At 34.7% G+C, this 24,234-nt stretch overlaps 3 protein-coding genes across 7 annotated transcripts; 2 read left to right on the plus strand and 1 right to left on the minus strand.

Moving 5' to 3' along the window:
• The first annotated feature begins 1,525 nt into the window (after window positions 1-1,525).
• Window positions 1,526-3,968, plus strand: LOC121989338 (putative disease resistance protein RGA4). The gene is made up of 3 exons (XM_042543321.1): window positions 1,526-1,574; window positions 1,723-3,711; window positions 3,890-3,968. Exons 1-2 carry the CDS (start codon window positions 1,569-1,571, stop codon window positions 3,697-3,699), a joined length of 1,983 nt encoding a protein of 660 aa, XP_042399255.1. The 5' UTR covers window positions 1,526-1,568; the 3' UTR covers window positions 3,700-3,711; window positions 3,890-3,968.
• Window positions 2,084-18,294, minus strand: LOC121989340 (phosphatidylinositol N-acetylglucosaminyltransferase subunit P-like). 4 transcript variants are annotated; one of them, XR_006114229.1, is made up of 7 exons: window positions 18,026-18,294; window positions 17,873-17,945; window positions 16,250-16,368; window positions 15,500-15,643; window positions 3,355-3,453; window positions 3,121-3,253; window positions 2,897-3,026 (listed from the first exon to the last, which is right to left on the minus strand). XR_006114229.1 is itself a non-coding variant. In XM_042543323.1 (5 exons), exons 1-4 carry the CDS (start codon window positions 18,237-18,239, stop codon window positions 15,534-15,536), a joined length of 516 nt encoding a protein of 171 aa, XP_042399257.1. In that variant the 5' UTR covers window positions 18,240-18,294; the 3' UTR covers window positions 4,989-5,404; window positions 15,500-15,533. The 4 variants fall into 4 exon arrangements, 2 of the variants coding, with proteins under 2 accessions (XP_042399257.1, XP_042399256.1); XR_006114230.1 differs by lacking the exons at window positions 2,897-3,026; window positions 3,121-3,253 and adding an exon at window positions 2,084-2,101; XM_042543323.1 differs by lacking the exons at window positions 2,897-3,026; window positions 3,121-3,253; window positions 3,355-3,453 and adding an exon at window positions 4,989-5,404.
• Window positions 18,295-19,028: 734 nt separating this feature from the next.
• LOC121989341 (tobamovirus multiplication protein 2A-like) lies at window positions 19,029-24,020 on the plus strand. Of its 2 annotated transcripts, none has more exons than XM_042543325.1 (7): window positions 19,029-19,156; window positions 19,287-19,570; window positions 20,679-20,778; window positions 21,893-21,973; window positions 22,069-22,173; window positions 23,498-23,707; window positions 23,802-24,020. In XM_042543325.1, the coding sequence occupies exons 2-7, from the start codon at window positions 19,323-19,325 to the stop codon at window positions 23,907-23,909; spliced, it is 852 nt and encodes a 283-aa protein (XP_042399259.1). In that variant the 5' UTR covers window positions 19,029-19,156; window positions 19,287-19,322; the 3' UTR covers window positions 23,910-24,020. The 2 variants fall into 2 exon arrangements, with proteins under 2 accessions (XP_042399259.1, XP_042399260.1); XM_042543326.1 differs by having other exon boundaries at window positions 19,044-19,156; window positions 19,290-19,570.
• Window positions 24,021-24,234: the final 214 nt, after the last annotated feature.

Below are 24,234 nucleotides of genomic sequence, written 5' to 3' on the forward strand. Positions count from 1 at the left end.
CGTAGGATCGACCCTTAATTTTAACCATTCAAGATGATTATGATTCATAGTTCATCATGATTTATCAGGATTCAAGATTGTTATATTATTTTTTAAAAAATATAAATTTATAAAATTATTTGTCGGACCCTAATGTTGTTGGAATTATTACAAATAATTATATAATAAAAATTATTAATTTATTATTAAATAGATAATTAATATATGAAATCATTTACCGATTTAATAAATGATTATAAATTAATTAATAAATGAATAACTATTTCTCCTAATTTTCTTTAATTAATAATAATAATAATATAGTAAAAAAAATATTGATTAGTTATTATTATGTTCAAATTCTTAACACATTTCTTTTTTATATCTATATTAAAAAAAAAAGAAAAACCAATTCGAATATTTAAAAGAAAAAAAAGCGCTAGTTAACGGACGATTAATCTGGGCCTGAATCATATTTCGAATCTGGTCCATGATTAAAAAAATAATAATTTTAATTAATTTTATTAATTATTTTTAAGATGATCGATCTGGTCCTATGAAAATTTTTCATCGATCATCAGGATAAATTAAAAACACACGATGATCAACCTAAAAGCTCATCATATAACACTGATAATGTGAATGGAAAATAAATAGAAAATTCATATTAATATATATAAGAGTTTAGTTTAATTTTGTAATATAAAAATTAATTTATATGGAATCATAATTGTAAATAATATTATGAATATATATAAATGAGAGGTTTTTCGGGTCCGATGACCAAGATCGAGAGAGAGAGAATGACGATGGTGGAAAAGAGAAAATTTTAATCATATAGATTATAACAACTTAATTAGGTCAGCATTTTTTTAAGTATTATTTTTTAAAAAAGTTGCTTACGTGCTCCGATCGGGAATGGATCGCCTTATAGCGTGTAGCATAATTTTCCATACACACCTCACCTTTTTAAAATAATCATAATAAATAAAAATAAAATCTAGGAATATAAAAAAAACACTCATACATTAATATACCTTAACTTGTCGTGTTTTCCAAAGAAAAGTTGACTTTTGCTGCAGTTGTTCAAATCGTATTTCCATTCCTTGTAATAGGAGCCGAAGTTCTATGCATTTTCGTAGTAATTACTCTAACAACATACGTAACCATTCTTCCATGGGAAAGAACAAGCGTAAGGTGCTCAAGTAAATTTTTAAGTATTCACGATTTAAATTCTAACTAAGCATACTGTAAAATAATTTTATTAAGTGGAATGAAAAATCTTAGACGTTGGCCATCCTCCTCCCAGACTAATTGGATCGGAAGACACATGGATTATTAAAAAATAAAAATAAAAAACTAGAGAGAAAGAACGACCCGCTTAATTGTCTCAATGGCAAGATGACTATAGGGTATAGTAGGTAAACAATCTTAATCAGAATGCATAATCGGAGATAAAGTATGTACTAGCTAGTGACTAAGTCTAGAGGAATTGACCAACATATATATAGAGGGGGAGGTATGTAAACTATAAAACCTAAATTATGTACATGTGACGAAGCCTAAAGAAGTTGACCAATATATGTATAATGATTGTATGTATACGAGACTTTCTTATATGTATATGAAAATGCATATTATAAACGTTACAGTCTGTTCAAATTAGTGCCTCTTTTACATTCACAAAAAGACTCTTTCAGGCACAAGGAAGAAGAAGAGCTTCTGAATCTTTGTTTCTTCCAGGTTCAGACAGCTATGGAATCAGCTTTGGTAACTGCTATGACTCGCATCATGGGCGAGAAGGTGGCAATTCTCATCCGACGCAACAAGAACGTCAAGGAGATAACTGATATTGAAGAGAAGATGGAGAAGCTCAAGGAGTTGTTGATGATTGTTAACATGGTGATCCAAGATGTCGAGTCCCGCCCTTTCACTTATGATGTGAAGATCTTGTCAAGGAAGCTCAGGTACTTGGTCTACGATCTAGAGGATGTTGTGGATTGCTATGACACTGAAGTCTTGCGCAAGCAGAGATCAAGAGCTTCTTTTAGGTCGGTGCATGATTTCTTCTCTTCTAATAACCAAATTTTGTTTAGGAGTAGGCTAGGCAGCATGATAAAAGCTGTAACAGATAGTCTGGATTCAATTTTACTGCAAAAGTCAAAGCTTTTGAATTTGTCACAAGGCAATTTCTACATATCACCAAGTGACTACAAAACGACGCATTCCAGTATTAGCTCAGACATTATGGGCAGGGAAACAGAGAAGCAGAGAATTGTCGACTTGTTAACTGATGATGATGATGTCGAAAACAACCAAGATACCATGAAGGTCATCGCCATCGTTGGGATGGGTGGCCTGGGGAAGACTAGACTTGCTCAGCTTGTTTTCAATGATGAGAAGGTAAAAGCTCATTTTGCAAGCTGGAGAATGTGGACAGTTATTGGGATGGAATTTGATCCCACAAAGATAATGAAGTCTATTTTAGAACAGGCTACTAATGCACCGTCCACCGTCACAGAAATAAATTCAGTGAGGCAGAAGCTCGAACATACATTATCAGGGAAACGATTTCTGCTCGTGTTGGATGATGTATGGAATGAAGATGCAACACGATGGGGTGAACTGAGAGCAGCCTTAACATGTGGGGCAAGAGGAAGTAAAATTTTAGTGACAAGTCGTAGCCTACATGTCTCTTCGATAATGAACTCATTCATTACCCACCAAATACAACAGTTGCCCCCAGATGATTGTCTGCCCTTGTTTCAACAATTTGCTTTTGGAGATGAAGAAAAGGATCAAAAGTTGATGGACATTGGCAGAAAGATTGTTGAGAAATGTGGTGGTGTGCCCTTGGCTATCATATCCCTTGGCAGCATGCTTCACAACATTCAAGATGAAACTCATTGGTCCTCGGTATTGAACAGTAAAATATGGCAGCTCAGAGATGAGGAACAAAAAGTGTTAGCTGCGCTAAAATGGAGCTACGACACTCTCCCTCCACAGTCAAAGAAGTGCTTTGCATTTGCCTCCCTATTCCCAAAGGGCTATACGATCGAAAAGGATGAATTGGTAAGATTGTGGATGGCAAATGGTTTTGTACAATCAGAAGGAAATGTCGATGCTAAAACAATGGGCAACCGTGTCTTTGATGATCTAGTACTGAGGTCATTCTTTCTCTTGACACCTTCCAAGGAGCATGATTTTGGAGATGATAGTCATGTAACCAAGTGCATGATGCATGATTTGATGCATGACCTGGCACGATCAGTGTCTGGAGATGTATATTGGAATGTTAAAGAAGACTTGGTGACAGATATTGGAAACAGAACATATCATTTGCTCTTATATGTTAAAAATTTATCAAATGCTTACCAGGCCTTACTCAGAAAGCCATTGTACTTGCGCACCCTTATATTGAGTGATTGCTATTTGTATCTGAATGCAAATCTACTTGAAATCATCTTCTCAGAACTGAAATTCTTGAGGGTGTTAGATTTAAGCAGTAATAAGATCAAGAAGGTGCCAAAATCAATAGGAAATCTGATACAGTTGAGGTACCTCAACTTATCTAGGAACAATATTGAAGTTCTACCCAACTCCATAACCCTTCTCCACAATTTACAGTATCTCAATCTTAGTTGGAATGAGGAACTTCAAGAGCTACCGAAAGAGTTAAGGAGCATGTGCAACATAAATGCATTTGTAATTCAAATGTGATAATAGTGACAGGTAAGATCATATTGGATATGCAGTAATTCAATTATATATACCTTTTTTTTCTTTCATTTTTAATCATGACCCTACCTAGTGGGATAAAGCTTGGTTGTTGTTGTTATTGTAATATTTAATCATGATTTTCTTTTGACTCATTAAGTTCATTTGTGCTTTGTTTTTCTTTGACCTCTAGATTTGCAAGCTGAGGGTCAAGACTGGGCATGATATCTTAGTTGTTGCTCAAAGGTGTGTATGTAGCCTCTTATGAAGTCTTTGTATTGCAATAAAATTTGTTTTAGTTTTTATTTTCAGATATTATATATGTGGTTTTCGCCAACCCAACCTAGTGGAATAAGGCTTAGTTGTTGTTGTATTATATATGTGATTTATTATATGTCACACTAGACTTTATTTTATTGTTGGATACATTATGTCGTGTAATGCATAAACTACTTGATATTGGGTTGATAGTTTTGATTTAATATTGGTTATTTGTATATATTGTCATTTTTTTTCTTATATGACAATGCCCTTTTGTATAAAATAGAGATGAGAGAAGGTTCTATCAAAATGTTTTTTTTAAATAAAAATTTTTAAAAAATATTAAGTCAAGAAATTTCAGCTTTGATGTGATAAAGCTAATGCCTTTACAAAGTACAAAGTACAAAGTCCATGAACTTAAGAAAATCCAATATTTATAACAACAATGTTCAAAAGAGCATTCAAGTTAAAGAAAGGTTACTTCACATTAAAATACTTACATATTTGAAACAAACTTCTTTATGCTGTTGGGTGAATCAACTTGTAAGAAAGGTTACTTCACAAATTTCAATTGCTACAATAGTTTTGGTTCTACCACTTTCAAAGCGGTTAGTTATGTTATAACCAGATGTGCCTCTTTCAAAGAAGCTACTAATGTGGCTCTTAATTCATTTAGCAATAAGAAGCAAACTAATTTGTCGCAAGTAGGTATTCCAGAAAAACAGAAAGAAGGTAGTATTTAAAGAAAAATAAGGATAGATTGGTAGCTAAGGTTACACGCAAATGAATGAATTAACTTCTTTGGTATTTATGTTACGCCAGCCAGAACCGTGAGAAGCCTTGTTCCACATTGATGTTTATAAAATTGACTAAAATTATAAAGAACATGGAAGCTAAGACCCATCAAAGCTCACAAGCTTCTTCTGGGAGAAGACAAGGGCAACTCACATGAGTTGGAAATTTGGCCTATTTTGTGTTAATTTGCAACCATTTTAAAGAGGTTGGCGATCTTTGTACAAAAGGTACTAAAATTATTTTGTGAAAATCTCATTGATAAACATTTACGAGAGAAAATCACAAGCTTACAATACTGCTCCATTAATCGCAAAGATCATTCCTATATGCCATAGAAACATGTGAGCATTTGCCATCTTCAATCCTTGATAAAAGGAAACTAAAACTCCCTGAGGGAAAATGTATTTCAAGCTCAGGAGTAGAGTGAGGAGAAGAAAGAATCAATTTTTAGGCTGCAAAGGCTGTGCATACTTGTCTATGGCCACCAAAATTCATCTCTCAGTAGGCCTAACTCGATCAAAGAATGACATATATATATTACATATAATGGCTTTCTATGAATGATCAGGAATCTAAGCATACCTCAGATCATATATCACATCCTCAGGGTAAAAGACTGTTCTGTTATAAAATATATATTGATAAACTTCCACTGCAGATACAACAAAACATATACATGAATTTTTGCAAGTTTAAAAGGGGTAAAAACATAGCATCTTTAGCAAGTATAAGATCATTAAGCTACTTTTCACTCGAGCAAATATTCTTTTTCTTGTTAGCCGAATTAGAAATTCATGTATCCTCTTTCACAAGTCACATGATGGAAATAGGAAGGATTATGAAATTTTTAAAAGGATAATCAGGAAAAGCCATTTGTATGAAGAATCACAATTGTTGGTTGCTACTCGGAAAATCTATAGGTTCCACTGTACAAAAATTTTGTACAAAGGTCTGAACCTTTTCCTAGCTACCATGTGTTCTTTTAAATTAAATTTTGGATCGCCTGCGGAACTTAACACGTTTGATCCAAAACTTAATCTATTTGTTCTTTTAGGTTTTGACTTGGATCTCCTGCGGAACTTAACACGTTCGACCCAAGTCTCCTTAAGTTATTAATTCCATTAAATATTAATTTCCATAAAAGGTTCCCAGTACTGACGTGGCGAGGCACATGGCCTTCTTGGATATGGGAGCAACCACCACCGACTAGACAAAACCTTTAATAGAAAGCTAATATTTAATTTCCTAAAATAACTTTAGGTTAACCAAAGAGAACAATCAAATCACAAGGAAAAGAAAGAAACAAAAGAACACAACTTCGAAAAAACATATTCGAAATTCTAGAACGTAAGCCTCTTGTATTTGGTATTATTTCCAAAAATAACTAGTATGATGCGGAAAGAAAAAATACTAGTTATACCTTTTAGAAAGACCTCTTGATCTTCTACCGTATTCCTCTTCTAACCTCGGACGTTGTGTGGGCAACGATCTTCCGAGATGAGAATCCACCAAAGCACCTTCTTCTTCTCCTAGCTAGGTTCGGCCAATCACAAAGAAGCTTCACCAAGGACGAAGAACAAAACACCAACCAAACTCCAAGGGATACAAGCTTTCTCTCCTTCTTCTTCTTCTTCTCCAAGTAGTATCCGGCCACCACAAGAACTCCAATCAAGAGATAAATTTCGGCCACCACAAAAGAGGAAGAAAGGTAGAGGATGGCCGGCCACCACACCAAGGAAAAGAGGGAGGAAAAATAATAGAGGTTGTTCCCATGAAGGCACCCTCACCTCTTCTTTTATATTCCTTGGCCTAGGCAAATTAGGAAATTTAATTACAAAATTTCCTTAATTCTTTTGCCATGTAAAGAAAAATTATTTTAATTAAAACAATTTTCTTCTTTTAAACACAATGGCCGGCCACTTTAAAAACAAAACAAGGAGAGTTTTAATTAATTAAAACTTCCTAATTTGTCTCAAATTTATAAAAAATTTCTCCAATAATTTTATCCCTTTATGATTGGATAAAAGAAATTTCTATAATTTTAATTTTTCAACATGTGAATAATTTATAAAGAAGAAATAAAATATCCTTTCTAATCTAAATAAGGAAAGAGATTTAATCTCTTTCTTTAATCTTTAGTAAACTTATAAAGAGATATTTTAATTTTAATCTCTTGATAAATTATATCTTTCACATAAGAAAATTTTAAAATTAAAATTCTTTAAATTAAATAGGGCCGCCACCTAAGCTTGGGTTCAAGCTAGGGCCACCCATGAACCAATGGTTTGGCCTAGCTTGATCCTCAAGCTAGCTTGGCCACCCTATAATGGGTATGAAGGTGGGTATAGGTGGGTATAGTACTATAAATAAGAGGCTACGATAGGGACCGAGAGGAGGAATTGGTTTTGGTCTCCGATAAAATTAAGCATCCCGTGTTCGACCACACAACTTAATTTTATCAATAATAATTCATTCCACTAGAGAACTATTATCGAACTACCGCACCAATCCCAAATTACATTTTGGGCTCCTTATTATGAGCGTGTTAGTCTCCCTGTGTTTAAGATATCGAATGTCCACTAATTAAGTGAGTTACTGACAACTCATTTAATTAATATCTAAGTCCAAGAGTAGTACCACTCAACCTTATTATCATGTCGGACTAAGTCCACCTGCAGGGTTTAACATGACAATCCTTATGAGCTCCTCTTGAGGACATTATCAACCTAGTATCTCTAGGACACAGTTTCCTTCTATAATCAACAACACACACTATAAGTGATATCATTTCCCAACTTATCGGGCTTATTGATTTATCGAACTAAATCTCACCCATTGATAAATTAAAGAAATAAATATCAAATATATGTGCTTGTTATTATATTAGGATTAAGAGTACACACTTCCATAATAACCGAGGTCTTTGTTTCTTTATAAAGCCAGTATAAAAGAAACGACCTCAAATGGTCCTACTCAATACACTCTAAGTGTACTAGTGTAATTATATAGTTAAGATAAACTAATATCTAATTACACTACGACCTTCCAATGGTTTGTTCCTTTCCATTATGGTCGTGAGTTACTGTTTATAATTTATAAGGTACTGATAACATGATCCTCTGTGTGTGACACCACACACCATGTTATCTACAATATAAATTAATTGAACAACTACATTTATCATAAATGTAGATATTTGACCAATGTGATTCTTATTTCTAGATAAATGTTTATACCAAAAGCTAGGCTTTTAGTATACACTCTAACAATCTCCCACTTATACTAAAAGACTAAGCTGCCATATCTGATGTCATACATCTGATTCCCAACCCTTCAGCATGTCCATCAAAAGCTTTCGCCTTAAGGACCTTAGTGAAAAGATCTATAGGTCATCATCTGATGCATTCTAGGCGGCAACAACTTCTCCTCGTTTATACGATTTCTCGTATTGGGTGGTACTTGCGCTCTACTTGCCTTTATAGACTTATGGTTTCTTCGAGTTTGCTACTACACCAATATTATTACAATAAATTGTAATAATCTTTGGACAAACTAGAAATCATATCTAAGTCTATCTTGAGGTTATTGAGTCATTCAGCTTTTATGGCTACCTCAGAGGCTTTCCATATACTAAACTTCTATGGTGGAGTCTAGAAAAACACCTATGCTTATCACTCTTCCATAGTTATGACTTTACCTCCTAAAGTAAACACAAAATCCCGAGGTTGACTTATTATTGTCCCTATCCGATTGGAAGTCAAAATCCATGCAACCCACAAGGACCAAATTAATAGCTAGCATATATTCTCTAGTGCCTCTAAGGTACTTCAATATATGCTTTACTGCAATCCACTGTCCTTGTCCAGGGTTATTTTGATATCTGCTAACTATGCCCTTGGTAAAACAGATTTCTGATCTCGTGCATAGCATACATTAGGCTTCCGACAGTCGAAGCATAAAGAACTGCCTTTATTTCTTTTATCTCCTTTGATGTCTACAGAGACATATCTTTAGATAAAGTTACTCCATCCTGAAAAGTTATGAAACCTTTCTTGGAGTTTTGCATGCTTAAAACGAGCAAGGATTTTTCTGATATATGAAGCTTGGGATAAGTAAAATATTCTTTTCTTGCGATCACTTATTACTTTGATCTCAAGAATATATACATTTTCCCAAGTCCTTTATATCGAATTATTTGGACAACCATACCCCTACTTCTGACAACATTTTGATATTGTTTCCAACTACCAAAAATGTTATCTACGTATAGTACAAGAAATACCACCACGTTTCCATCACATCTTTTGTATACACAAAACTTTATCCGTTTACTCAATAAATCCATAGGTGTGGATTACTTTGATAAACTGGATGTTCCAAGACCTTGAAGCTTTGTATCAGTCCATAGACTGATTGAGCTTGCACACAAGATGCTCTTAGCACTTTGTAATGAACCCTTCTGGTTGCTTTATATGGATGCTTTCTTCAAGACTTCCATTAAGGAATGCTGTCTTGACATCCACTTGCCAAATAGATAAAAGAATCCGGATAGACTTAAGCATGGCTACCAGTGAAAAAAGTTTCCTTTTTCATCAAACCTTGCTTTGAAGGTTTCAACCTTCCTGTCTATCCCTCTTTTCCTATTACAGACCTTTTACACCCAAAGGCTTTTACACCACTTGGTGGTTCTATAAGCTTCCAGATTTTATTAGAATACATATATTCTAATTCTATTATTCATTACTCTTTGCGAAGATCTTCGTATTTATCTTGGAGTGCTTCGTCATACGTCCGAGATCGGGTTTATGTCCTCCAGGGATCGAGTCCAAAACTCTCCCAAAACATGAACCTATTTAGGTTGCCTAACAACCCTCCCACTATGACAAGACACTTTATGCAATTGTGTATCATTTGTGATACGTGTTGCGGTTTCTTGTGGTATCTCATCTTGTACAGTTGGTACTAGGTTAGATATGTCCTTTATTATTTCCTTAAGAACAAATTTACTTATGAGCACGTGGTTCATTATATAATCCTTTTCTAAAAATCGGTCATTGATGCTAACAATGACCTTCGAATTTTTAAGACTATAAACCTACTTTTGTTTATCTAGGATAACTTATAAACAAGTGAACTCTATCCAACTTATCATTGTTTCTCTTTAACATATGTGCTGGATTACCCGAATCCGAATATGCTTCAAAATAGGTTTTCACCTATTCAGCAATTCTATATGAGTAGAGAGTTCTAACTTGGAAGGTACTATGTTCACTTTCGTTTTCAGAGTTTATCCTTAAAACAAATTTGGTAATTTTCTGAATAACTCATCATCTATCTAATTATTCCATAAGAGTCCTTTACCTTCTTTCTACTACACCATTCTGTTGGGGTGTACCAGATGCAGTTAGTTGGGATTGAAATCCAACTTCTGATAAGTGACTCCTAAAATCTCTCAAGAGGTACTTGCCACTACGATCTTCCATAGTGACTTTTTACTTTAACATTTCTCCGCATCAACCTTGTACTCTTTGAACTAATCAAAGTACTTAGTCTTGCGGTACATTAAGTAAATTTATTTGTATCTTGAATAGTTGTCTATTAAATAGACAAAATATTCAATACTACCTCTTGTCTGGATAGTCATAGGATCACACAAATCAGAATGAACCGTTTTCAACATATCTTTGACTCCATACCCCTTGGACTTAAAAGCTTCTTGGTTATTTTCCTTCCAAGTAAGACTCGTAGGTTGGAAAGATTTCCACTACCAATGAACCCAAAAGTTCATCAGCTACCAATGAATCCTACTCAAGTATAACCTAGCTTTAGATGCCAAAGATATAATTGGTTCATTTCCGAAGGTTGCTTTCTCTTAAAATTAGAAGATGTGTTACTAATTTCCATTTGTTGCATCATGGAAGTTTATTGGATTATAAATTGTCAACCATCATACCAGAATAGATAACTTTCCTATTTTTCTTGATAACAACTTTGTTATCAAAATAGACATAATATCTATAATAGTTTAGAAACTGAAATCAGGTTCTTTCTAAACTTGGTACGTAAAGACAATTACTTATAATCCATATTTTATTCTTATCAAAGGATAAACATCTCCCACTGCAACAGTTACCACTTTTACAGTAGTGCCCATGTGGATGGTGATTTACCTTTCATTTAGTTGTCGGGTTTCCTGGAACCCTGCAATGAATTGCAGACATGATTAATGGCATCTTGTATCTACACTCCAGGTTCTGGTAGATAACACCACTAGACATGTTTCAACTAATGAATTAAAAACACCTAAATTGTTCTTAGTTCTAAGAAGACAGTCTACCTTAATGTCCAAGTCCTATTTCCAATCATTGCAATTGGGACTACTAAGTCTTTTTCTATAGTATGACTATTAGGGATTGACAAACATCCTAAGAATCACAAAAACATTTGGTCAAGATCAACTCCTTAAAATCTCCATGAATTTTGTGTATACAAAATCGAAGAGAAGATTTTATTCATTAATTTTATTATCTCGTCAACTTTACTTTATGACGAATAAAATTAATAGTTGATCTGTCTTTGATCAAATATTTGGTCAAAACTCTTTGAATTTAAAATAACATTGATTCCTCAAACAATATTATTTAAATTTACCAACACCTCAAACACCGTGAATTTTGCATGCCACGTTAGTGTGGACGTATACAAATTCAACATTTGTAAAAGGAGGGTTTTACCCATTAATTATCTTGTCAACGTATCTTTATGACAAATAAAATTATCTCAAACACCGTTAATTTTGTATGCCACGTTAGTGTGGACGTATACAAAATCAATCATTTGTAAGAGGGTTTTAACCCTTTAATTTTATTATCTTGTCAACCTAGTTTATGACAAATTAATAGTTGGTTTCTTTGGTCACACAAATAATAGCAGTGACTCCGATGGGGAGGATACTATTAGATGTGTCTAAGTGTATACCATTACTTGACACTAAGTTCATTAATAAGATTATGCCCCTTCCGTTGGGGAAGATCACACGCTCTTAATTAACTTCCTATAGTCATCCAAAATGGAAGTCTTCTAGTGATCCACAAACAAGCTCATCCGTTATGGAGGAAGGCACTCAGAGCCAACGCGCAGCTTGTTTGCATCACTTACAAACCAATAATGGAGACCATGGATTTACTTAAAATCCCTCTCCCACTTAGTTATTTATAAATGAGGAATTTTAACTATGCTAGCCTACTAAATATGTAAACCAACATGATACACAAAGACAATATAAAAGCAATAAATAGAAAATCTAATTTTCAACTATTATGGTTTTATCTCTAGTTATCCTCCGTGTGTTGTCATCCCAAATCACGCCATATTTGGCCACCGCTATCGGGTCTAGTTGTCGATCCATCTTGCTCCTAGTTCCGCTGCGCGTCCTCGAAGGTTCCACGCTTTGCAAGATTAGATCCATGACATAAATAGAATTTTACATTTTGATCCTATATTCCATAAAAGGAATGTACATGTATCTAGATCAAAAATAAAATCCTAATAAAACTAAATACGACTCCTGCTGTATTTTAATCATGCGCACACAATAAAATGCCCTTGACATCCAGGGTCCAATCACACACATAATAACTATAAGCCATAATAGTTGGATCCTGCGATCCACAAAGTTAGCACATCCTACTATTAACTGCCTCTATATTACATGTGCGTAATTAAACTAATACCAAATACATGAAGCAAAACCCTAGCTCGATACCAATTGTTGGTTGCTACTCAAAAATCTATAGGTCCACTATGCAAAAATTTTGTACAAAGGTCCGAACCTTTCCTAGCTACCATGTGTTCTTTTAAATTAAATTTTGGATCGCTGCGGAACTTAACACATTTGATCCAAAACTTAATCTATTTGTTCTTTTAGGTTTTGACTTGGATCTCCTGCGAAACTTAACACGTTCGACCCAAGTCTCCTTAAGTTATTAATTCCATTAAATATTAATTTCCATAAAAGGTTCCCAGTACTGACGTGGCGAGGCACATGGCCTTCTTGGATATGGGAGCAACCACCACCGACTAGACAAAACCTTTAATAGAAAGCTAATATTTAATTTCCTAAAATAACTTTAGGTTAACCAAAGAGAACAATCAAATCACAAGGAAAAGAAAGAAACAAAAGAACACAACTTCGAAAAAACATATTCGAAATTCTAGAACGTAAGCCTCTTGTATTTGGTATTATTTCCAAAAATAACTAGTATGATGCGGAAAGAAAAAATACTAGTTATACCTTTTAGAAAGACCTCTTGATCTTCTACCGTATTCCTCTTCTAACCTCGGACGTTGTGTGGGCAACGATCTTCCGAGATGAGAATCCACCAAAGCACCTTCTTCTTCTCCTAGCTAGGTTCGGCCAATCACAAAGAAGCTTCACCAAGGACGAAGAACAAAACACCAACCAAACTCCAAGGGATACAAGCTTTCTCTCCTTCTTCTTCTTCTTCTCCAAGTAGTATCCGGCCACCACAAGAACTCCAATCAAGAGATAAGTTTCGGCCACCACAAAAGAGGAAGAAAGGTAGAGGATGGCCGGCCACCACACCAAGGAAAAGAGGGAGGAAAAATAATAGAGGTTGTTCCCATGAAGGCACCCTCACCTCTTCTTTTATATTCCTTGGCCTAGGCAAATTAGGAAATTTAATTACAAAATTTCCTTAATTCTTTTTCCATGTAAAGAAAAATTATTTTAATTAAAACAATTTTCTTCTTTTAAACACAATGGCCGGCCACTTTAAAAAACAAAACAAGGAGAGTTTTAATTAATTAAAACTTCCTAATTTGTCTCCAGAAATTTTATAAAAAATTTCTCCAATAATTTTTATCCCTTTTATGATTGGTTTATAAAAAGAAATTTCTATAATTTTAATTTTTCAACATGTGAATAATTTATAAAGAAGAGAAATAAAATATCCTTTCTAATCTACAAATAAGGAAAGAGATTTAACTCTTCTCTTAATCTTTTGTAGAATCTTATAAAATGAGATATTTTAATTTTTAATCTCTATGATAAATTATATCTTTCACATAAGACAAAATTTAAAATTAAAATTACTTTTGTATTTTAAATGGTCGGCCACCCATGGACCAAGGCTTGGCCGGCCCTAGCTTGGTCCCCAAGCTAGCTTAGCCGGCCCCTATAATGTGGGGATGAAGGGGGGTATTTTTGGGTATAGTACTCTATAAATAAGAGGTGGCGATAGGGACCGAGAGGAGGAATTGGTTTTGGTCTCCCGGTAAAATTAATCATCCCGTGTTCGAACACACAACTTAATTTTATCAATAATAATTCATTCCACTAGAGAACTATTATTGAACTACCGCACCAATCCCAAATTACATTTTGGGCTCCTTCTTATTATGAGCGTGTTAGTCTCCCTGTGTTTAAGATATCGAATGTCCACTAATTAAGTGAGTTACTGACAACTCATTTAATTAATATCTAAGTCCAAGAGTAGTACCACTCAACCTTATTATCATGTCGGACTAAGTCCACCTGCAGGGTTTAACATGACAATCTTTATGAGCTCCTCTTGAGGACATTATCAACCTAGTATCTCTAGGACACAGTTTCCTTCTATAATCAACAACACACACTATAAGTGATATCATTTCCCAACTTATCGGGCTTATTGATTTATCGAACTAAATCTCACCCATTGATAAATTAAAGAAATAAATATCAAATATATGTGCTTGTTATTATATTAGGATTAAGAGTACACACTTCCATAATAACCGAGGTCTTTGTTTCTTTATAAAGCCAGTATAAAAGAAACGACCTCAAATGGTCCTACTCAATACACTCTAAGTGTACTAGTGTAATTATATAGTTAAGATAAACTAATACCTAATTACACTACGACCTTCCAATGGTTTGTTCCTTTCCATTATGGTCGTGAGTTACTGTTTATAATTTATAAGGTACTGATAACATGATCCTCTGTGTGTGACACCACACACCATGTTATCTACAATATAAATTAATTGAACAACTACATTTATCATAAATGTAGATATTTGACCAATGTGATTCTTATTTCTAGATAAATGTTTATACCAAAAGCTAGGCTTTTAGTATACACTCTAACAACAATAATCCAGAGTTTGGCTGAAAGATATACTACAGGCCATTGCTTATTTATTAGAGGAAATATAATTTGGAAAAAAATAAACAGAATGTGGTTGCTTGATCAAGTGAAAGTGAAGAGCAATGACTAATACCACCACTGAGTTAAGTTGGGTTGAAAGCATTAGTCCAAAGTTTAAGATTAAGACTACAAATCCCATGAATCTCTACTATGACAATCAAGCAGCAATCTATATTTTCCAAATTTCAGCATTCGATTAAACAATAAAGCACATCAAAATTGATTGCTATTGCATTAGATGGGAAATTCAAGACAAGGTTATGGAGACTCGATACGTAATGAACAATTTAAGATTTGTAGTCAAAACATGCATTAATATACACAACCTAGATTTGGAAGCTAGTATTGAGGCAAAATCCACCATTGGAACCAAAAAAAAAAGAAAAAAAAAGAAAAGGAAAAAAAACTGATAGGTGGATCAAAATATTAACGTAGTGACTAGTGAGCAAGCACCATACATAAAGATGAAGACAAATTGCCACGACTCAAACATTTTGGATTGTCAGAGAATATAGTGCAGATACTTTTATACATACTAGTTCCTTCTTGGCTCAATGACTTGTTCTGTTGTCATCCAAATATAAGATTGTTAATCTGGTCAACTGGAATATCATAGATGGGCTCTATAGGTTGTTCCTCTCCTAAAAATGATACTGAAGGGCGCTCTCGGCTATGTTCATCTGCAAACAGTAATACATTACAAAAGCTACAAAGATATGTAGTTCTTGAACATTGAAATCTCAATTGAATTATAAAAAGAAATCTACAAATAAAATTTAAGTTATATTTATTTTGTATCAGGAATTACTACTATCAAAAGATAGACACAAACCTCTAAATAGCCTCATAAACAACCTCAAAAAAATGATTTGCAGTCCTAAATAAACAGCTATGCAGCATATTTGGTGAAAATTCTTCTAAGCTAGAGGATATATAAGCAATAAAACAAGCAAAGACATCAGTTTTAGAACTCAAATTATGGCCGTCCTATATCTTAGTTGAACTAATCTACTAAATTGTTTCTCATCTCTTAACACTCTTGAAACAGAAATAGTAAGAAACAATGAGTCTTAATTATTTGGATCAGTGGACAATGATTCTGTTCAAACTACCAATATTTGACAAAATTTGGACAAATAAAATTTCATATCTAAGATTATAAGAGTTAATTATATGCGGCAATTACTAATGTCTAGATTTAGCTGCGATGACAGAGCCAAGTCCATAAGGGAAAAGTACCAACAAGCACAACACAACATTACCAATTCAAATGACAGCACACTTACCAAACAATACATTAAATGAAGTTGGAGAAGGTGTCACCATGAAGTTCAATCCCAAGTAAAATACCATTGCCAAAACCACTGTTACCATTATAAACGATGGAATTGCAATTGCCCAATACCTAATTATTACACCAACAAAAAAACTGAGATTAGTAACCATTATCATGGGTAAAATTAGCATAATAAATTATCTTAATCAGAATCTACCATTATTATGTGTTTTCTTAGTCATATTGCAAAATAGTTAATATATTATTAATAATTAGCATAAGGCGGCCAAGAATGAAAGAGACTCAAACTAGGATAATAACTTCATGATAGAGTTGATTAACAACATTTTTCTTCTTCATTTTAATCAGAGATTTATACAACTTGGACTTTCTAGTTGTCACTCTTGTCCATTATGGTCACTGATAACGATATGATAGTTGCAGGACAAGAAAGAAAAAATGATGGAAAAGGGAACCATTAAAATTCATAACCATCGCCCCAAGTCCTAGTGACATTCCAGAGCACCCTTTATAAGTGTTTGGTCTAAGAAAACAAGGGTTTAAATGGTCATGGTTTCCAGAGAGAAACTGCTAACCTTAATATACAATATGTAAACTATTTGTGCAACACAAATTTGTATTACCTCCATCTTGTCAAAGCTAAAGAGATTATCAAATGAATTCAAAAACATCTAACCAACTCCTTATGGCATTTTAGCATGCTCATTATAAGTTTTTTCTCTAACGACAGTCAAAGTTTCATGTACATCCTATCAAGAACAATGCAATGAGTTCATGTACAATACATAACCACTTTATGTCCAACACTTGCACTTTTGGTTGCCTCCCTTCTTTCTAAGCTAAAGATTCCTCCGTTAATCTTGTGAATGTCTTGTGCAGTCTGCCATTAAGTCCAAACAAAATGTTGCACCTTTAATTGACAAAAAAAATCCATGGCTAAAAGACCTTGCAAGAGTGGTGAAGGGATAAAATCAATAGTAGTTGGGCTCTATCTAGATTGTAAGACTCAGATCTAGAAGAATATGCCAACAATGTAAGTACTATCAAATATCAGAAGGGTGAATGAATCCAAAAGAAGAAAGATGTGCAATGGATATAGCCTATGAATTAAATACATAGATAGAACATTTTGTCGTGAAAGAGCGACCAGGAATCAAAGTCTTCTGAACAGCATACATAAGCTTCTATTCCTAAAGAGATGAAGTTTAATCTAACCATAGCTTTATTTTGGTCCCCTAAGACAACTAAGACGGGATGCATGAATAATAATGATGGAACCTCTCCATGCAAATTTAGGTGCAAAATATATAATGTGCTTTAAATCCAATTGATATGAAGCAAAAAGCTACACGTGCTTGATAATCACTTTCAGTTAATATCATTCATGAACTATTAATAAAAACGAAAATATTTTGGTTGGTCACCCAAATAACATAGTCATGGTAATTTGATTTTGAGAACTTCAGTGAGCCATTTCTACAAACGCAATTATTACAAAGGCCGTCCGGATAAACATCAGCACAGATCTCATGTCAAGAATCTTATCGTATCACTGAAAACAAATACATAATTCTCACGTAATAAGGAAATCACATAAGTAAAACTCACTTACTTACTCGGATAGTACGTTATTCCCAAATAATGCAACCACGGTTCAGGAGTGTACGCCCAAACTACGAAGATTACTGTCAACAGACGGGGGAAAATAAGATTTTTTGAGAAGTAATTTCCTTCTAAGAAAAACTTGGTTTTGTGTGGAGATTACCAGCGGCAAGGACAGTGGTGATGGATCCGACGAAGCCGTAGACCTCCGAGGGCTTCAGCCCGTGCTCCTCGGCGAACCCCGCAGCGAATGATACAGCGGGCTTCTCGTCTGGATCTATAGCAGGATGCTTGTGCCTCCTTTCTCTCAGGAGGCTCAGTGTCCTCCGAGGACTATTAACCACCAGCGACGTCGGAGACGACGGTGGCGACTCCATCTCTTCCTGTTTTTTTCCTTTTCCCCTTTCTTTTCCTTTTTCTTTCCTTTTCTGTTCATAAATATTTAATCCTGACCATTCATTTGTGGACCGTCAAGATTACATCCGCTGGAATCGTCTAGATGTTGGAGGGGGGTTTCCGTAATCTTCCATGAATACAGATTTCTGAAAATCACATGACTTATTTACAAAATATATATTTAATTAAAAATTTTAAATATGATATTAGAATTAAGGATTGTGTACTCATATGGGAATTTAAATAATTAACTCATATTTTATTTATGCGGGAATATGTAGGTCGGTTTGTTTTATCCCTTTCCTTCTTTTTCATGATGTAATGAAAAGGAAAACCAATACAATATTTTAGTTTATCCATTCGATTCATTTAACTTTTCCGATCAAATACCAGTACAACTTAAAAATTGTTAATTATTCATTTAATATTTAAAAAAGGTATTTTAATGACCAAAGAAAAAATCTTAAGAAAAAATTTAATATTACTCAAATTATAAAGAGCATTTTAAAAAAATAAATAAATATTGAGGATCATTTTGAAAACTACCTTTTCGCGTCCGGTTAATTTCACCGACTAGTGGCATTCATTTCCTGGACTGTTATCATATATGTATGAAGTGGGACCCACCGCTTTCCTGGTTCCTCAACTTTTTCAACCGTCCATCACATCGCCCACCCTCTCCGGTGCTCGCCACGTGGTGGGACATTGTTCCAGGCTCCACCTTACGAAATGCAAATAAAATAAAATAATAATAATAATAATAAATAAATGAATAAATTCCTAGGAAAATGTTGGGGGACGGAGAGAGAGCAAACACGATTACACGATCTTCGGCAGGGAAAGAGAAGGGCGACAAGCCAACCTTCGCAATCTCTGGCGGAACGTACGATTTCTTCAGGTAGTCTCCTCTCCTAGTCGTGATTTGTCCTGCAATGTTTTGTTAACAAAAAATTATTGGCGTTATTCCAATATGTCCCCTGAGGTTTCTGTTGGGTTTGTTTGATTGAAACTGTCGGGTCTTGTACTAGGAGGCCGGTAGTTGGGAGCAGGTTTAGATACTGATCATGGCGTGCAAGGGATTCTGGGAATGTTTGCTAAAGCTTTTGAATTTTGTATTGACGGTTACTGGTTTAGCGATGGTGGGATATGGGATTTACTTGCTGGTAGAGTGGAATAAAATTGCCGCTGGTGGCGGCGGTGACGACGCGGCTCCGCCGGCGAGCAACGATTTGGAATTCTTGAAGCTTGGGCGGCCTATGCTTGTTGCTGTGTCCTTTTCATCCAGTTTTCTTGACCATCTCCCAAAAGCTTGGTACGGAATAGATCTGATTCTTATTTTTTCTTCTGTCAAGCATTTTGTGTATTTGATAACTTTGTTGCAATAAACATGAAATTTTGGTTTGTCAAGGCTTTATGTTTATTTAATGATTGCCAAACAAGTTTTGATTTTGTTTCGGCTTTTGTGTTGAGTTATATTACTAGTCATCCTCCTTTTCTCTTTCCTGGAAATCCTGTGCAATGGTAAACAGAATTCCCTGCTTGAATTAGTCAGGAAAATAATAATTGGCGATTATGCTCAAATAATGTTTTCCAAATTGGACCAGTGTGCGAACCAAATCCACTATTAGTTTTTGATGGCTTCAACTAGTCTGGGTAAAAAATTAGTCATTTATAAATAGAACAATCCAGTGAGACCTATCTTGGTTTGCCCGTTGGATATGATTAGCTTTTTACCAAACTTCCTTTTAATGTTGAACTGGACTAGTATTCAGTTCAGCCTCTTTCGAATGGGACAAGCTGAAACCTGCAACCCAATGCCCTTTCATCTATGGCTCCTTTCCAGCCTCTTTGTGCTTTATGGAACCATCAAAAGACAATCATCCTACAATGGCTTCGATTTCAGTTGCTTGCTTCTTGCAAATAAAGAGGCATTATGGAAGCAATTTCATATACTGCAATATCATCTCCTGGTTAATTAACTGGATAAGGATGCTATGACAGGCTATAAATGTTTATTGCTTCTTATCCTACTTTCACACACCTATTCTAGGATCTAATTAAGTCTAATCTCAGAGTGCATGCCGGATATGCTCCAATGTATCGTCAACACCATTGTATTTGTTATTCATCTAGGAAACAGTTATTGTACTTTTTTTCTGTGCTCTTAAATTTTTGTTTTTCAACTTTGATTTAGGTACTCATTGGTTTAGTATTTTCTTTAAATTTTCTTTAATGTTCCATCTTATGATAAAAAAAAGTTGGTGTTTCTCTTATTGTTTCTAGTTTTAGTTATGTTTGTCCAGTCAAACTAACATAGTATATCTTGGACAAACTTTTTCTTACTGTTTGATATATATACTTTTTACTTGTTATTATCAAGCCTTTTTCTATCTAATTTGAATATATCTTTTCAAGTGCAGGTTTATTTATTTGTTTATTGGCATTGGAGCTGTTGTTTTTGTCATATCATGCTTTGGCTGCATAGGAGCAGTGTCAAGAAATGGTTGCTGCCTGTCTTTTGTATCCCTACACAAACTTATTTTTGATTTCAAACTTATTTATATCAACTTGGGAAAAAAAACTTAATTAAGTACACCAATTTGAATTGTGGGAAAATTATCATTGACAGTTGACTGGAATGGCATTGTCTTCAACAGCTTAGTTGCTCGTTTGCCCTTCACTCCTAAGGTTCATCCATGGCCTCTTCTTGCCCTTAAGAGTGTCATCATACAGAAATAGAGAACCTGCTCTGTCTCTCTATTGGATAATAACATAGTTGGATTTAAGTTCACTCTCTATATATCCTCTTATTTTAGAGTTATGGTTCATATTAAACTCTTATTATGATTTCGTGAGAAGGATGGAGAAAGAACTGTAAACTGTTAGTTGTTGGCAAGCTGTTATTTGTTCATATATGTATAGAAACCATTGCTTATGTGAAATAACCATGTTTTTAGTTTTCCTGGAAAGATATCCTAAAGAAGTTTGAGATTTGGGGATCAATTTGGATTCCTTTAAATTTTTTCGTTTTAAAATTCTGATAGTTATTTTAAATATTTGTTTAGATTTTTAGAGAAGTCTGCTAGAGATGTTTATAAAATAAACTAGGCCATTATTTTACAAAGAATTGATCATATAGTCTCTTTATAAAAGGAGTAAAGATTCTTGTAATGGATAACTTAATAATATTTTTGCTCTTCGGTGGAGTGAGTATCAAGTTTTTGGGGTGCAATTTTTCTTGCTGCATTATGTTGTTGTGGAAGGGGAGCCTTGGCGCAACGGTAAAGTTGTTGCTTTGTGACCAAAAGGTCATGAGTTCGAATCCTGAAAACAACCTCTTGCAAAAAGCAGGGTAAGGCTGCGTACAGTGGATCCTTCCCTGGGACCCCGCATGGCTTGAGCTTCGTGCACCAGGCTGCCTTTTTTTTTCATTATGTTGTTGTGCTAGAAGTACATAAACATTACACAGATAGGTTTGCATTGTTTATAGGAACACAACAATTTATATGAACTAATGTCGTTTCACCTGTATAAAGTAGGATATTATTGTTTAATCTTTCTTGATGTGGCAGATTACTTCCTATTCTCAAACATTCTTGTCCTGGAGTTGATGTTTTCCTTAATATGAATTTAGTATGCTTTCCTAGTGTTTTTGTTGATCGTAGCTGAGTTGGCTGTTGCAGCTTTCATATTCTTTGACCATAGCTGGAAGGAAGTGAGTTTCTTCTTAACATCTGTTGCTCTCTTTTGTTTTTTTGTCTTTTTTTTTTTTTCTTTGTTTAGCGAATTCTAACAGTAGATACTCTGCAGCTTATCCCTGATGATAAAACTGGGGACTTTGATGTAATATATGATTTCTTGGATAATAACTGGAAGATAGCTAAGTGGGTTGCTCTTGGAGCTGTCATTTTCGAGGTAGGTCTTGTTTATGAAGCATTAGAATTATTGGTAACTGTTTGAGCTTTCTATCAGTACCTCATTCTCATTTCTTTTATGTTGATGAATGTTCTTTGATAGTGTTGAGCTTTTAATTCACCCGTTTCTCATGGTAAAATTATTATCATGTAGAAATTCTTTTTACTTGAACTATAATTTAAAGTATAGCTTCTTTAAAGTGAAATTAATTTCAAATACAAAATGTAATTTCAACCATAAGAGAAGTGAAAGAATGATTAAGATGGACGAATAGGAATTTTTTGCAAGAATTTCAGATATCTGGATTTATTATTCAACTAGGATGCATTGATGAGGATATCATTTATAGAATAAGAAAGAGTAGTTAAAATGAAAGATCTTTTGGAATCTTGTGATTGTGTTGTGCTGTTTGGCAGTTAGGAAACAATCTGTACAAAATGTTAGTATAGCCAAGATAAGATAATAGAACTATATAACCAAGGTTAATGCATCTCAATATTTACCGTATTAATGTTACTTTTTGGATGCGCTTGTATTAAGAATTTGCCAAAAGAATCCTACAAAAAATTGACACTTGTTAATTCCGGTTGTGTTTTTGGAAGTGAGTGAGACTGAAAGATTGAGGGTCTGTATTTCTTGGAAAAATGACCAGATAATCAGGTTCGTGCTGGGTTTAAGGTGAGATGCAAAATAGGAAACCCAGCCAAAATGTTATGATTACCCAATATTGTTTGTTGAGTTACTGCATCTTTAGAATACCTGATGACACATTGTGTGCATAGTCGTGATTCTCCATTTATGCAAGTAGCTAGACAACTTTATTTGTGTGAGCGAATCATCTTCAATTTCATTCTATTAATCAATTATTCAGATCAACACTGAGGTTAGGTTTACTTGGTTGGAAAGATAGGAGGGGGTCCGCTACCTTAACGGCCCCCCTAGTGTCGGCCGCACGGATATAGAATGAGGTAAATCTAGGTACACAGATATTAGGCGCATGGTGGGTAAATCCCAGGAACTGAACTAAGAATCGACCTCTGGCCATTATGCCAGAGATGTCATGCTCCCACGCCGGGGGTAAGGGAAAGATACAAAAGAATGCATGGAGCATGGATCACCATATACATTTTGTGTTACTTTTCAATATCTCCTTCCCTGTCAATTTTAACCTTCTGGTGCATGGCAGCTGCTGCATTATATATTTTTAGTCCCTTAGCATTTGAACGTTATTTCTGATATACCTATAGACCGTGTGATGTGATGTGATGTGTATGCTGAGCTACCTTATCAATCCAAGAATGATAATACAATCTACAACCTGCAGGGTTTTGTATTTGTGTTAGCTCTTATAGTAAGATCTGCAAACAGACCAGCTGAATACGACAGTGATGACGAGCTTATTGCTCCAAGATCTACCATCCGACAGCCATTAGTGAATTGGCAAGGAGCTGCAGCAAGCGGAGCACCTGTGCTTGGCAGTCTTGACCACCGTCCAAGCAGAAATGATGCCTGGAGCCAAAGAATGAGAGAAAAAGTAAATTGTTTCCTGTGTAACTATTTCAATATATTTTGCAACTTATAAAAAATGTTGTTCTTACTGATTTTCTCTTTGCCTATGCTTGTAACAGTATGGTCTCGATACTTCTGAGTTTACATACAACCCATCAGACCCAAACAGATACCAACAAGCCACTGCATCACAGACAGAAGAAAAGGGCCGCTGTACCATTTTGTGACCATCGCAGCTGTATCATTATACGACTGTTCTTCTTCTGGGTGAACTTTTTTGATGCACAGTGTCCAAGTCACATCTCTTCTATGTGAAGCTTTTAAGAGTTTTCCCTGTTTGCTCTTTGTTAGATTTCTTTCGTTTCATTATTCATGATTTCAGCGTCAGTTGGTGATGCAACTTTTTCTTGTCTTCCTGTTTCTGCTGAATGCTGATTGCCAGCACCCCTTTGGGTGAAAAAATCGAATTGGATTCTCTCCAAAAAGAGACCTTCTGCCACAGCTTCAAAGGGACAACTTATCCGAAGTGAAGATCTCTGTTTTGACTTCTAG

The sequence above is a fragment of the Zingiber officinale genome, chromosome 6B (assembly GCF_018446385.1).
Source record: "Zingiber officinale cultivar Zhangliang chromosome 6B, Zo_v1.1, whole genome shotgun sequence".
Taxonomy (NCBI): Eukaryota; Viridiplantae; Streptophyta; class Magnoliopsida; order Zingiberales; family Zingiberaceae; genus Zingiber; species Zingiber officinale.

What these genes read in the sequence shown, in the direction of transcription:
- LOC121989341 (XM_042543325.1), top strand. Translation starts at nt 19,323, where the DNA reads ATGGCGTGCAAGGGATTCTGGGAATGTTTGCTAAAGCTTTTGAATTTT. An exon ending in ATGGTTGCTGCCTGTCTTTT is followed by an intron (nt 20,779 to 21,892) that starts GTATCCCTACAC and finishes ATATGAATTTAG; the next exon opens with TATGCTTTCCTAGTGTTTTT. An exon ending in GCCAAAGAATGAGAGAAAAA is followed by an intron (nt 23,708 to 23,801) that starts GTAAATTGTTTC and finishes TGCTTGTAACAG; the next exon opens with TATGGTCTCGATACTTCTGA.
- LOC121989340 (XM_042543323.1), bottom strand. Translation starts at nt 18,239, where the DNA reads ATGGAGTCGCCACCGTCGTCTCCGACGTCGCTGGTGGTTAATAGTCCT. An exon ending in CACCACTGTCCTTGCCGCTG is followed by an intron (nt 17,946 to 18,025) that starts GTAATCTCCACA and finishes GTCTGTTGACAG; the next exon opens with TAATCTTCGTAGTTTGGGCG. An exon ending in TTCATTTAATGTATTGTTTG is followed by an intron (nt 15,644 to 16,249) that starts GTAAGTGTGCTG and finishes TACTGTTTGCAG; the next exon opens with ATGAACATAGCCGAGAGCGC.